Source organism: Mytilus californianus, unplaced genomic scaffold (assembly GCF_021869535.1).
Source record: "Mytilus californianus isolate M0D057914Y unplaced genomic scaffold, xbMytCali1.0.p SCAF_10, whole genome shotgun sequence".
Taxonomy (NCBI): Eukaryota; Metazoa; Mollusca; class Bivalvia; order Mytilida; family Mytilidae; genus Mytilus; species Mytilus californianus.
Window position 1 is genome coordinate 44781342 of NW_026262582.1, and position 14533 is coordinate 44795874.

The following is a 14533-nucleotide window of genomic DNA, read 5'->3' on the forward strand; positions in this document are numbered from 1 at the left end:
GGTGATGGTGCTACTAACAGTAAGTTAAAACTAAGTCCCTGTAAATATCCATATACATAATAATTTATAAACTTATCCTTCGGGAGTGCTCCTTAGATAGGAGGAACCTATCATTAAACAGTAAACAGTAAACAGTATGGCTTCCACCGGACAACCACAGTCACAGGGTTCTTGAGTGAGTCTTTATTGTAAAATTCAAGAACGTAAATATGCAACACACCCATTAAAACACTAGGAAAAGTTTAGAAAGTAATATTTACCTTATCCGATAAAAAAAACTAAGAAAAAAAAAAGACCCGAACACAGTGTCAGTGAACACAAACCCGAAACTAACTTCAAACGTTTGAGATTGCACCCATCAACGAAGTACATGTACTGAGTCCTCTTAGGCTAAAAAACTAGTTAAAGCTGTAGGTTGGGACAAATTTCCCAAATGGGTTACAAATGTATTAAGATTTACTATGCATTTTTTTTTTATATATTTGATGTAAAATATTACAAAGTGCAATAGATTACATGTACATAATGTATATAATTTAGGCAACAACTTTTGTTTTAGGTAGTGAAACCGTTCAGCCTTATGTCGTTTCGGTCATACACCAGTCCTGCCTTGGTCGGTTCTGTCCATTATACTTTTTTCCTAAATGTTCTATCAATGTTTTGAATACAAAAATAATATGTAAGTTATTATTTCTGTATATGTGATATAGACTTTTTTAAGAATTTTGCAAAAGATTAGTACGATGCAGAATACGGAAAATGTCACAGTCGGCATTTCGGGGCTTTTTATATCTGACTATGCGGTATGGGTTTTGCTCATTGATAACGGCCGTGACCTATAATTAACTTCTAAGTCATTTGGTCTCTTGTGGAGAGTTGCAGAATTCTAACTAAGGCGAGTCCATGAGTCCTGGACTCATGAAAATTTGTCTGGACTCTGAAAACTAATAATTCCAAAAATGCGTAACAATTGTATAATGTTGAATCAACTGAGTACATACATTTGTATATCATCATTTTAAAATAATACAAATTTGATGCTATTTCCATGCTTCATTTTGACATGGAGACTGAATTACTAAATTATATAGCAGTAAAATTTCATCCTCCCAATGTTCATGCTGTTGGACTCATCATAATTGGCCAAAAAAGATGAGTCACTGGACTCGCCTTGCAAAATCCTTTATGAGAACCCTGAGTTGTTTCATTTGCAATCATACCACTTCTTCTTATTTGTATAAGCTTGTGCTCAGCTTTGGACTGTTTAGCACTCTTTAATTTATAACAATCTTTTTTTTTAAACATGACCAATCGCAACTTTATCGTTTAACATCGTGTACTTATTATCACACTGACTATAAAAAATAATGGTAAGTGTTGTCTGCAATAAACTCCTAATTAACTTTCAAACACTACTTATTTTTTAAAGTTATCAAAGGTAAATAAATGAAAGTCATATACAACAAAATCTCTTTTAATCTAAAATAAATGGTATGATAGGTAACTACTTTTATTACATGGCCGAACTGGTACAAGGCCGAACTGTCTTCATGGCCGAAACGTCTTATCTCCCGTTTGGTTAGCAACCTTTCTGAATACTTGGTTGTTTATTAGTCTGATCCCTTAGAAAAAAAAATCACAGAGGGATCAAATTAGCAACTTATTCATTTAAAAGTTGCTTCTATTGACATATACAATGCACTGTTATGACTATTCAACATTTTTTGCTTAAAATAGAATTCAAAATTTTAGATTTTTAGAACAGTTAATTTATTTCCCATTTGGAAGTTTGGCCCCAATCTGTAGGGGTCCAGTTCATATTGTTATATACTAGATTTAGAAAAACAAACCCACTGTAAATTTAAAACAAACCCTTACCCAGGCATGTTTAACATTAACCATATAACACATGTTAACCTAGACCTACATGTACATGTAGCCTACAATGTAACCTAAAACCTAAATCACACTATAACCCTCAAGTAAATGAAGGACAATGTTGTAAACATTCTGCGATATTATAAAGCAGCTGTAGAAAAATTGCCATTACATGTACCAGCACTCCTACTAATTGTCATTGATCGAACAGTCACAAAAAAGGTAGTAACCATGATAACAACAGGTTCAGAATATCATATTCCAATTGATGTGAATTGGATATACATTATTAGGATTTGTGTAATTTAATACAAACATTTTTTATATTAACAAATTTTACAGAAAAAAATGAGTTGCACACATGTATGAATATTAGGGCAAATAAAATAGTATGTGTAGTTCCAGTGAAAAATGACAAAAAAATCATTCGGGTAGGCTATTATTAAGACTAAACAGTAGGACAGGTAGGGTAACTGAAACCACACATATATTTTTTTTGGCCTTAGGTTTTTGGATTAGAATTTTTTTAATCATCAATTAGTTAGTTAAAAAGTTAACGTTGTCTCAAGTTATCACATGAACTTTCAGTAAGAAAATAGTAAGACTTTCATACAAATAAATGATATTTTCTGTATTGAATCCTTTTTTGGACTTATACTAGGAGAAAAAAGAACTAAACTATTGGTACAATTATGAACTACATAAAAGTTATAAGGTATACATAAATGTAATACATGTATGATAATCACTAAATGAAGCAACAATAAATAATATTGATCAAGACACCTGTACACAGGGCCCCTTGTGTATAGTACTTCCTTGGATTATACAAGGTAAATTATATTCAGGTGTTTTCAATGAATGTATTTCAAGTTTTAAAAAAGGACACCTGCACTGTGTAAAAGCATGTACATATACTATAGTTTTGAGCGGCCATTGATTTTTTGACTATAGAGTAAAGATTGCAATGCATTGAATATAAATTATATCAATGAATGTTATGTTCAATGATGTACAATAATGTACATTTACATTGTACATGCAGATTTTTTTTGAAATTTGTATGACAAAAACTGCACCATCTTTAATTTTCTAGATACTTTAAATGAAAATTTGGAGAAGTCTATACAAAATTTAGAAATCAGGTATTTTACAAGGTTTCCTAAAATACAAATTTTCTGTTAATTACATAATATATAGAAATAAAAAGGGTCCACTACAACTATTTCAGACACCTCCCTAGTTGACATGATTAGGTTCTTTTCTCAGATTTTATAAGCAGTACATGTAGGTCAACTATACATTGTATGTGGTGTATGGAATGATAGTAAGGGGTACATATCAGACTGGCAGGTTTCATCTGTCCTTGATCTCATTGTCATGGTTCATTGGTCAATGTTAAGTTTTTGTGTTTTGTTCTGTTTTTCAAGTACTAAAAGCAAAAGTAATATATTTGGTGTATGCAATGACTGTAAGGAAAACATGTCTGTCCAATGGGTATCAGCCCCAACCTTGACCTCATTTTCAGGGTTCATTGGTCAATGTTAAGTTTTTGTGTTTGTTTTTCAAATACTAAAAACGATTTTTCTGCAAGTAATATGGGATGGGCTATAAAGAAAGGCAGGAGATTTCAAGATTTCCTGATTCAGTTAAAAACTTTCTAATGGCCAAGTTTGAAGAAGGAAATAGAACAGGACAAAAGTGTAACCCAGCTGCTGTTGCTGAAGAAATGAAAAAGATTAAAAACTCAAATGGGGAAAAATGTTTCCAATTAATCATTTGCTTAATGCAGGTCCGTTAACCTCTCACTTTTCAAAGTTATGTAGCAAAGGAACCCCAAATCCTTTAGTGAAGACTGAACTTGATGATGAAGATCTTCTTGCGGCTCTAATTGCCATGATGAGGAAACTGTTATCGCTAATATTCAATAATATTTACTCATTTATTAATCTATACCTGTTATTGTTGTTTGACTACGTATTCACTGTCATATAATTTTATATACCGGGTAACATTTAAATTTTTGGTCAAACTAGTATACAACTTGGCATAAAGTTTATACATAATGAATAAACATCTCCATTTGGACAAAGAACTAGAAGTTTTGTTTTGTTTTGTTTTTTTTTTTTTGGTGCAAAATTTCTTTTAACCGTAATTATTACTTAAAAGTGATATTTTACTTTAATAAAAACATCTTAAGCTTATTTTCCCAGATTTTTTAAACTTTGGATTTTTGTGTGTGCATGTCTTATAAGAAATCATATTGTGTATTGGTTAATCAAATCTAACTTATTCGTGTTATTAAAACCTGTACAGAATCGTAAAAAATTGTTGAGAAGCTTAATGACATTTATTCCCTGTAATGGCTTGAAAATCTTGAAAACATATTCAAAGATTGGGCTAAATTACAATCATATTGTCCTTCAATATGTCCGTTTTTCAAACAAACATTTTTTGTTAAATTTTTCTCTGAACCTGTAGAATTGAAAGATTTACCGTAATATTTGGTCAGCTGCATAACATTAATGAGTTGTAATTTTTATGCCCCACTTAGGAGCATTATGTTTTTTGGTCTGTGCGTCAGTTCGTTCATACGTTCGTTTGTCCGTCCGTCTGTCCTGCTTCAGGTTAAAGTTTTTGGTCAAGGTAGTTTTTGATGAAGTTGAAGTCCAAAAAACTTGAAACTTAGTACAGAGTTTCCCTATGGTATGATCTTTCTAATTTTAATGCCAAATTAGAGTTTTGGCAACAATTTCACGGTCCACTGAACATAGAACATGATAGTGCCCGCTTCAGGTTAAAGTTTTTGGTCAAGGTAGTTTTTGATAAAGTTAAAATCAAATCAACTTGAAACTTAGTACACATGTTTACTATAGTATGATCTTTCTAATTTTGCCAAATTAGAGTATTGACCCCAATTTCAAGGTCCACTGAACATAGAAAATTATAGTGCGAGTGGGGCATCCGTGTACTATGGACACATTCTTGTTCAGTATATTTAACGAACCTAATAGTATTCGTCACAAATTATTAAAATACTAACGAATCACTCTTTTTGATAGAAGCTTGTGATACATATTTGAACAATGAAAACAAAGCATTATTAAAATATGTTTAACTGATTTTGCTTGTGCTTTTGGAAAATTAAACATTCGAACAACTTGATATATTTTTCTTTTTATTCTTTACTTTCATATTATCACCAATTGTCTTTCTTCTCTGTAGCAAACCTGGAATTTAAGTTCAATGTTATCGATATACCAAGAATTTAATAGTGCACTATTTGCATAATTTTTTCATAATTTTTTTACTTTTTTATTGCAAGTAACTTATTGATTGTCCTTAATTACAAGAACTGAAATATGCACATTTACACCTCAGTTTTTAACATAATCATCTTTGTTATACTGGTATTGGGAAATATGAAATGGTGATCTCTGGTTCTTTTGATTAGTTTTGAAAGGTACATGTAAGTAGATCCTGCTCCATATTGCTCATTAAGTACAAATTACATCTTATTAAACCAAATCCAGGCAAATGAAACAAACAAAAAATTTGTAATTTCCCAGAAACCCATGTCGATATTTGATGTTGATCTCACCTAGAAAAAGACCATTTTTCCTTGTTTTTATTTTCTTTGTCTGTACTTTAATTTGTATTTGGTTTCCGTTCTATCACTTTATTTTGCCTGACTTAAGGTGTCAGACCACCAATTACTCCCTCTAATTTAGAACGTATGTAAAAGTAGCCCTACTTTGACACAAAATAGTGCTTTTGATGTCCTTGTTTACTTAAACTAACCAACAAATTTGCAGAAATGAAATTTTTGGTGAAAGAGAAATATATATAGACCATTTTGAGCCAAAATTTACTTGTCTATGAGTTTGCATTAAAAATTGAGGATTTATGCGCTCCATAGTATACTAATTTAAGATTTCCAGAAAACCAGGGGTTATTTTTGGAGTACCTCTTTTTGAAGGTCAGTTTTTTTCTTAGAAGGTTTATATGTATGTTGAAAATTGGCATGCAGAAAGCTTATACATATACAATTCAGGATATACCTGGTTTCTATGAAGTTAAACTTAAGGTAAAATATTTAGAAAGCTGTGAAAATTGCAAAATTTGGTTGAACAGATAGGGATATTTAATTGGTGGTCTGACACCTTAAGCATTATGTATAAGTTAAATAACATTATTACCACCAAACACAGATCAAGTTCAAATTAAGGTGGCGTCACTTTATGAGTTCACTAGATATGTCCTGTTATAAATGGAAAAATTGCTGAATACAAGAACATTGACTCTTGCATATTTACAAGGGGGCATCTTTGTGCCATGGACACATTCTTGTTTCATTTAACTGCTTGTACCACTGAACAAACATTTTGCAGGTGTTACTCTGTGAATGGTACTTCTCACATTTATCTCATCTATAAATAAACAAACGTTCAGTGTGGGAGACATAAAACATATTAATCGTCGGCTGAAATTTCTTCACTTCAGTGGCTAGTGAGGTGTGGATCAATATATTGAGAAAATTATTTGGTTCTAAGAAAACAAATCCTTCATTTATTTCAATTCAGACCCCATTGAAGCTTACAACCAACACAATTTCTTGCGGACTTAGGCTCATTACTAATGAAAACTAAAGACTGAGCAACTAATACTTACGTTGAATTTATTCATAACATTTTTTACCCTTGGAAATAATTCATACGATCCTCCTCCCCAAATCACACATAAACACGCTATATATTGTTCCACTCAGAATACAGAAAATTAACCCTTTAAACCCTGATATATCATATGTATAGGAATTGGCATAACATCAGTGAATATTTCACTTAAATTAGACCAACATGGTGGGTAAAAATCAGAAGTAACATAAACCTACACCAGCTAAATGTTTCCGAACTTTTTTTGTTTAGATATATTCTATAGGGCTTCTACTAAAAGGAAATATATAATATAAGTTTGTTTACTGTTGCTGTTTCTTAAAAAAAATGAAATGAAAATAGAAGAATTTGCATTTTTCTAAAATGCATTTTGATCACATTTCCATGGAAACGGTTGCTAGGGAAGAAAATATCCAAAATCAATTTTTAATCTGTTTTCATATCACTATAAATATGAACTCTATATAAAATATATACTAGCAAAAAAAATAATATATATATATATATATTAAAGTGAGATAAATTACTTTATAAACGTGACTTTTTGTAGTTTTTCTTGCTCATTTTTCAGGGTCTTTCAAGGGGAAATTTTTAAATCTGTTTTTTTATAACACAAAAAAAAAAATTAAAAAAAAAAGAAGTTCATTTTCTAATTCCAATAAGGTATGCACCCATGTAGAATATGATATTTGATCAATTAACCACATTGGCTTATCACTGTTTGCCTGATTCTTACATGGACCTGTTCTTAAAAATTTGAGTCACCTTAATTATCTTTAGGTGTAAATAAGATTTAAACTAATGTTATCAAAGATTTACCAGTATCATTTTTCAATTATCATTAATACAAATTAATTGCGGATGAAGGCATTAAACCGAAATATACAAATCATTTGCTCAGTTGCTGTTTTAATTAAATTTCAGAATATCAAAGAAAATGAAGACTAGGAAGAATATTTTACAAACAATATTGAGCTTAGTTACAGTTATGGTTGTGATGGTTGTTTTTCAAACAATTTTGTTTTTTATTCAAATTCAACGTAAGTATTAGTTTCTCGAATTTGACTTATTACCGGGTTTATACTAACATTTGCAACACGACGGCTGCCACATGTGGAGCAGGATCTGCTTACCCTTCCGGAGCACCTAAGATCACCCCCAGTTTTTGGTGGGTTCGTATTGCTCAGTCTTAAGTTTTCTATGTTGTGTGTGTGTACTACTGTTTGTCTGTCGGTCTTTTTTCTTTTTTAGCCATGGCGTTGTCAGTTTGTTTTCGACTTATGAGTTTGAATGTCCCTCTGGTATCTTTCGCCTCTCTTTTTAAAAAGCTTATTGATAATTTAATGCATCGTTGTGAAACTTAAAATATGACCTACAAGTATTGTTTCAATCGTAAAAATTGTAATAACTCGATGCAAAATAATTTTCTGCAGTTTGTTTTGGGTATATTATTTAGCCATGAGTTATGCTCAAAGCCAAACATCGGAGATCGTTGAAGGACAAAATTCAATATATCACAACATATGACACTAACAGCAGTTAAGGTACGATTATTAACCAAACAAAAAGCACCTGTATATCATTTTATCAATTGCAAATTACACACGAAGTAATATCAAATAATATCATGCATGCTATCGCGAAAATATGGCCTGCAGGATTAAGAAAATCAGTGATATTTTTTACGAGGCTTATATAAAGCGAAACTAATAAACAGAACATTCATTTCTAAACAATATATCAGTTACAATGATCCGTACCATATAATTATAAAATGTGGTCTTCAGTTTCTCAATTCTGAACTCAAACTATTCGAGACGGTACGAATCATTCTAATGTTTGGGAGGAACTATTTGGTTAAAATTATAGTACAATAATTCGTTATTATACCTTCATTGGGGTTGAGCGCTCACAAACATGTTTAACCCCGCCACATTTTTTATGTGCCTGTCCCAAGTCAGAAGCCTCTAGTTTCATATTTTTCATGTCGGGGTCTTTTATAGCCAACTATAAGGTCTTGGTTTTTCTCATTGTTAAATGCTGTATGGTTGTCTATAATTGCTTACATCCACTTCATTTGATCTTTGGTGGATAGTTGTCTCATTGGTAATCATACCACATCTCTTTTTTTTTTTTAAATTGTAATAAAACTACCAATTCCTTTACTTTCTTAATACGAAAACACGACGGAAGATGATGGATAGAAACTTACTATATTCATAAACGGATTGGTCAACTACTGAAGTTATTTTGTTGACTTTTTTTTATTTATTTTGCCTCAGATAGTGCACAGTTTTATCAGAATAATAACAGCAAAGAATTATCTATCAGACCTATTACATCAACAAAGGTAAATTTATTTAAAAAAAACTGTTCAACACATTGAAATGAACTAGAACAGTAACTGAACTCACAAAATTATACTGTCCGCTCTGTTTTATTATAGGCATATTGAAGTAGTAAGTAAATGGGATCATATCTTTTTAACATGTTTAATCGTGATTATTTTTCTTTCTGCACATCCTGTATTGCTCTTCAACTGTTTCAAATTTCATTCATGTCCGTTCAATCCTGGTATCTATGATGAGTTTATTTAGCTGTTAAGATTGCGCTGACAAGATTTACAGACAGACAAAAAGAAAGTCAGACATTTTAAGGTTTATTTCTTTTACCGATGATCAAATCTCATAAATCGATTAACAAGATACAAAATCAAGGTACTTCCAGCAAAAGGTGACCAAACCAGTATCATATCAAAAGCAATAGCAAATGGAAAGTGCAGAGGTCAACGCTATCTGTGTGGCAAGGAAAAGTTCCAAACCATGTACTGTAAATTCAGAAATTACTGCGAGGTTTTTATTAATGCGAATAATGTGACTGGGTGAGTATCGCAATAATAAGAACTCGCATTTTGATATCTGATTCATATATGTGTGTGCAGCTTTTTCTGAAGTGGCAATAATTAATGTCGCATTTTTGTCCATTTTTTTAAAAATCGCAATAATAAATGCACGCAGTAATTTCTGAATTTACAGTACTACATACTTGCATTTCATAAATTTTTTAAGAAAGTAAAATCGATTTTGTTTGTCTTGTCAAGCATTTAATGAAAATAATTTTTACCATGTTTAAAACCTACAAAATGCTTTAGCATCTCATGTTGCTTATTCTATAATACTGTAAACCAAGTTATTTTCGCGGATACTTTATTTGGCGTTTTATCCTTTCTAGTCCACTTTGCGGCTATTTAATTTTCTTGATTTTCTAATTTACTTGATATAGTTTAATAAGAAAAGTTCCAAGTTTTACATATTCGAGACGATTTATCAACGCGCGAAAGTCGCGAAATTAAAACGCTCACGAAAATAAGTTGGTTTACAGTAATTAAATTAGATAATGAAGTTTTCTCACTCAGTCTATCAAGTTTATGTTGTTTACATCATAAACACTAACGTGAGTTTCTCGCGTATATTTTCCAAACCAGAAGTACCACACAGTAAACATTTAACTTTCCCATTTTGTCATCAAATTGAAAAATAAAAATAAATCGAGACGACAAAAACGATATACGGTATAACATGTATAATTGCGATGATTGTTATCCCCTAAAAAGTAATGACTAATTGTAAATGTAATACTAATTGATTGCTATTTTATTGCATATTTTTTTGTGTTTTTTAATTGATAGGGAGTTATAGGACGTTCCCCAAAACGTATTTTATACCCGCAATTTGACTTGAATAACGTTTATCAGAACTGGACAGACACAGCTACATTAATAGGATCACCAGGAGAAACTTATAGACGTAAGTGTATATTTTGTGTTTATCAACACATGTTGCTATTTAGCATTTAGTGGAATGAGTTTTAAACGTCCGGTTTCTTTCACGAAATTTTAGTAGACTAAAAGATAGGATGTAGCAGGATTTCTTTTGTGAATCAAAGTTTTTTTTCAAGTGACAATGCTTTTGTTTGAGTCTTATAACTAGTATTCTAACTTTTTTAAAAGATTAATGGGTGACGAAAAGACTACATAATAAGTATTAATAAACCTATTCAGTCAATTACTTCCCTGTCCCATTCATGGTATCTAAGGGAGATGATATTTCAAAAATAGAAATATAGATATGGTTTTCATGTTGCCTAAACAATATAGAAGAAGTATGATTTCTATTTAATCTTTTTCGTAGGATATTTGACTATAGGTCTGGTGACGGCAAAGCGACCACAGAACACTGTTTATCTCTACAATACACTGAGCTCGCTCATTACAAATGCTAATAGAGAAGACTTCAGAGAAATATATATCGTCATATTGCTTTCGGATTTGGACCAGGAGTGGAGGACAAACATGACTTCAGTAATTGTAAATAAATATCCACAGGAAGTTAAAAATGGAACCATCAAAATAATAGGGAGCTTTGATTGGATGTATCCAAGTTTGACAAATCTAACTCACCATCGTAAATGGCATTCGCAATCTAAAGCCAAGTGGAAAGCAAAACAAAACATAGATTTTGTGCTGTTGTGGTTATATGTTTATAAAACGAAGCTTTCAAAGTTTTATTTGCACCTTGAAGATGACGTCGTAACAGTTGGAGGATACACCAAAGCTATGAAAAATTTCATCAACGATCAAAAAGAAGAGTGGACGTGTTTAGAGTTCTCTGAACTGGGCATGATAGCTAAATTATATCACACACATGACTTAGAGGCACTTGCTAAAATGGTAGCTTTATTTTATCAAGAACAACCTGCAGACATTACTTATTTACATTTTAATCCGCAGATGCTTCAATTTCGTCGTATAATAAGGAAACCGACGCTATTTCAGCATATTGGGGTGACTTCCTCCCAATCGGGTCATGTCCAGTCAATCAAAGACCGTTTTTTTGCGGCAAATGTTCAAAAGAAATTATCGAAAGGGGATAATCCACCCGCAAAAGTATTGACAAATCTGAAGTTTTATTTAAAACATTCCCCTGAAAATGCATACCATACCAGTTTTGGATATTTCTGGTCCAAATCTAAGCCGAAGAAAGATGATTACTTTAGAATTGTATTCAACAAACCTCAAGCTATTAAAAGAATTTTTGTCAATTCTGGGTTAGATATATTCCCAGAAGACAAAGTGTACAGCGCCGTATTAGAAATAAGCTCTAAGATTAATAACAGAAACGATTGCACAGACTACAATATAATAGGAAAGTTTGTGAATGGTAAAGTTGACGTTCAAAATGTCTCTTATCAATTGAATACAACCGAAATACGTTGTTTTCAAATACGGTTCCAAAACTCACAAAACTTTTGGGTAATCATTCAAGAAATATCAGTTTTTTCTAAACCGCTAAGCAGTTTCAACGAAACTGGAATATTTTATCAAATTATAATAAAGGAATAAAGATTTCTCTCTTTAAAAATTATGTTTTGTTAAGATTATTTTTATTGAAAATCATAACATAACTCCGAATATAGGAAAAATGTGAATAAGTTAAGAGCTATGTATAAGGGTCTGGATGGGAGGTCCTTTAGTTCTCAATTTTTAAGTCATTATTCTCTATTCTTTATATTTCAGCACCCAATTATTCTCTATTCCTTATTTATTTTTGCCTTCTTTTTTTTACTATTCTTTATCTTTTTATCCCTTTTTTTCTGTAATATTTGCCCATTATTATCTATTCTGTAAACCTCAACCAGATCCATATGTATTCAAGCACGTACATCCATTACGGGACTTGTCACGCTATACAATACGACGAAAGATATGCGTCGTTATTGAGACACTTTTGGGTAAGGGATATCGCCATGAATGTCATTATCTGAAGGTTTGAAATTGCATATGTACGAATCCAGTATTTAATCCTAGCTGGAGAAAAACATTTTTTAGAATAAATTTCTGTTTAGCATGTTTAGTGGTATTTTGTAATTGTGCTCAAAATAAATCTGTGTTAACTTCAAAGTTTTCTTAAACTGGTGTATTTGCCAAAACAATAGTTATATAAATGAGATGTGGTATGAGTGCCAAAGAGGACAATTCTCCGCCAGAGTCCAAAATGACGTAGAAGTTAATAATTATATAAGTCACCGCACGCCTTTCAACAATGAGCAAAACCCATACCGCATCATTAATTACATCCATTATATTTCTTAATTCATTAAAAATTTTTAAACTATTGTAACGTAAGTTTACATGTGTTTGTGATTATTTTTCAGCACCCAATTATTCTCTATTCCTTATTTATTTTTGCCTTCTTTTTTTTACTATTCTTAATCTTTTTATCCCTTTTTTTCTGTAATATTTGCCCATTATTATCTATTTTGTAAACCTCAACCAGATCCATATGTATTCAAGCACGTACATCCATTACGGGACTTGTCATGCTATACAATACGACGAAAGATATGCGTCGTCATTGAGATACTTTTGGGTAAGGGATATCGCCATGAATGTCATTATCTGAAGGTTTGAAATTGCATATGTACGAATCCAGTATTTAATCCTAGCTGGAGAAAAACATTTTTTAGAATAAATTTCTGTTTAGCATGTTTAGTGGTATTTTGTAATTGTGCTCAAAATAAATCTGTGTTAACTTCAAAGTTTTCTTAAACTGGTGTATTTGCCAAAACAATAGTTATATAAATGAGATGTGGTATGAGTGCCAAAGAGGACAATTCTCCGCCAGAGTCCAAAATGACGTAGAAGTTAATAATTATATAAGTCACCGCACGCCTTTCAACAATGAGCAAAACCCATACCGCATCATTAATTACATCCTTATATTTCTTAATTCATTAAAAAATTTTAAACTATTGTAACGTAAGTTTACATGTGTTTGTGAATACAGCCAGTGTGTGTAATTATATAGTAAATTCAGTTGATAAGACAACTAACTTCTTTTTTCACCAAGCTTAATGCTACAAAATACCGCAAAGTGAAATCATATGACTAATCGAAGAATTCAAATATTAAGAAATATATAACTCGTGACCAAACAACATTTCAGAAATAATTCATTGGGGCTTGCATCTATATTAATTTTACCATGGGTTGGCCATGTATGGTACATATTTTTACCTAGAGCAATAACGAGTGGTAAAATATCGGCATAAAAGGCCAACTGGTGGTAAAATCAATATAAATTCAAGCCCCCATGGATTATTTCCTATATAATAGGACAACGTCTCTAATTGTTTTGGATCGAAGCTTTTTAGATGAAGGGAAATATCTGCTGTTCCAGTAATTGAACTCACTATGAATATTTACGTAAAAGACGGAGAAAACTGAATTAGTGTCATGTTAAAACGATTTGAAATAACATATTAAATAAAGTTAACAGTAGTATACCGCTGTTCAATAGTCATAATTCGACTAAGACGGGTTTGGATGAAGTTCAAAGATTATCTTACTTTTATTTAAGAAAATTGGCTTTTAACAAATTCGTGTCATTGTTTGTTTATGTTTTCAAGTTTTGACGACTTTCAGTTTCACATTCGTGCATTTTCCCGTAGAATGCTTATAATCTTACGTCATCGACCAATGACGTTATTTACATTTGTCTAATCTCGGTTAAAACATACTACAAGGAGTAAGATTGGAACAGCCGAAACAAATCATGACGTTGCCGGTCAGCTGACATATCAATGTATTCGTATTTTAACACAGATATATACGCAAAGCGTTTGAAGAACGTCATATTAGAATTGATAATTAACTTATGAGCCCGCGCGTTAATAAGATACTCGTTGAATATTTTTCCATGTTTGAATTCTTCAATTCGTTATTCTATACCTAATCAACATGTCAAGCATATTGATAATTCTGAAAAAAAGTTTGTTTAAGTATGAGTGTTTTGTTTTTTTTTAAGTATGATTTGCCCATTCCCCATAAAAAGACATTAATATATGCGTTTGCAGATTATTGAAAAAACTTGAGAGAGTGTTTACTTTATAATAAGATATGTTTCAATCCCGCCACATTT

General features: G+C 31.5%; 1 protein-coding gene across 1 annotated transcript in view; it reads left to right on the forward strand.

Annotated features, from left to right (window-relative positions):
- The window catches only part of LOC127718207 (alpha-1,6-mannosyl-glycoprotein 4-beta-N-acetylglucosaminyltransferase-like), a 31290-nt gene extending 18139 nt beyond the window's left edge, over nucleotides 1-13151 (forward strand). Inside the window, exons 2-5 of the mRNA XM_052224178.1 lie at nucleotides 7479-7594; nucleotides 8837-8904; nucleotides 10243-10360; nucleotides 10745-13151. Of these exons, the coding sequence (XP_052080138.1) occupies nucleotides 7492-7594; nucleotides 8837-8904; nucleotides 10243-10360; nucleotides 10745-11955 (1500 nt within the window). The 5' untranslated portion in view covers nucleotides 7479-7491 and the 3' untranslated portion in view covers nucleotides 11956-13151. The remainder of the gene's footprint in view (nucleotides 1-7478; nucleotides 7595-8836; nucleotides 8905-10242; nucleotides 10361-10744) is intronic.
- Nucleotides 13152-14533: the final 1382 nt, after the last annotated feature.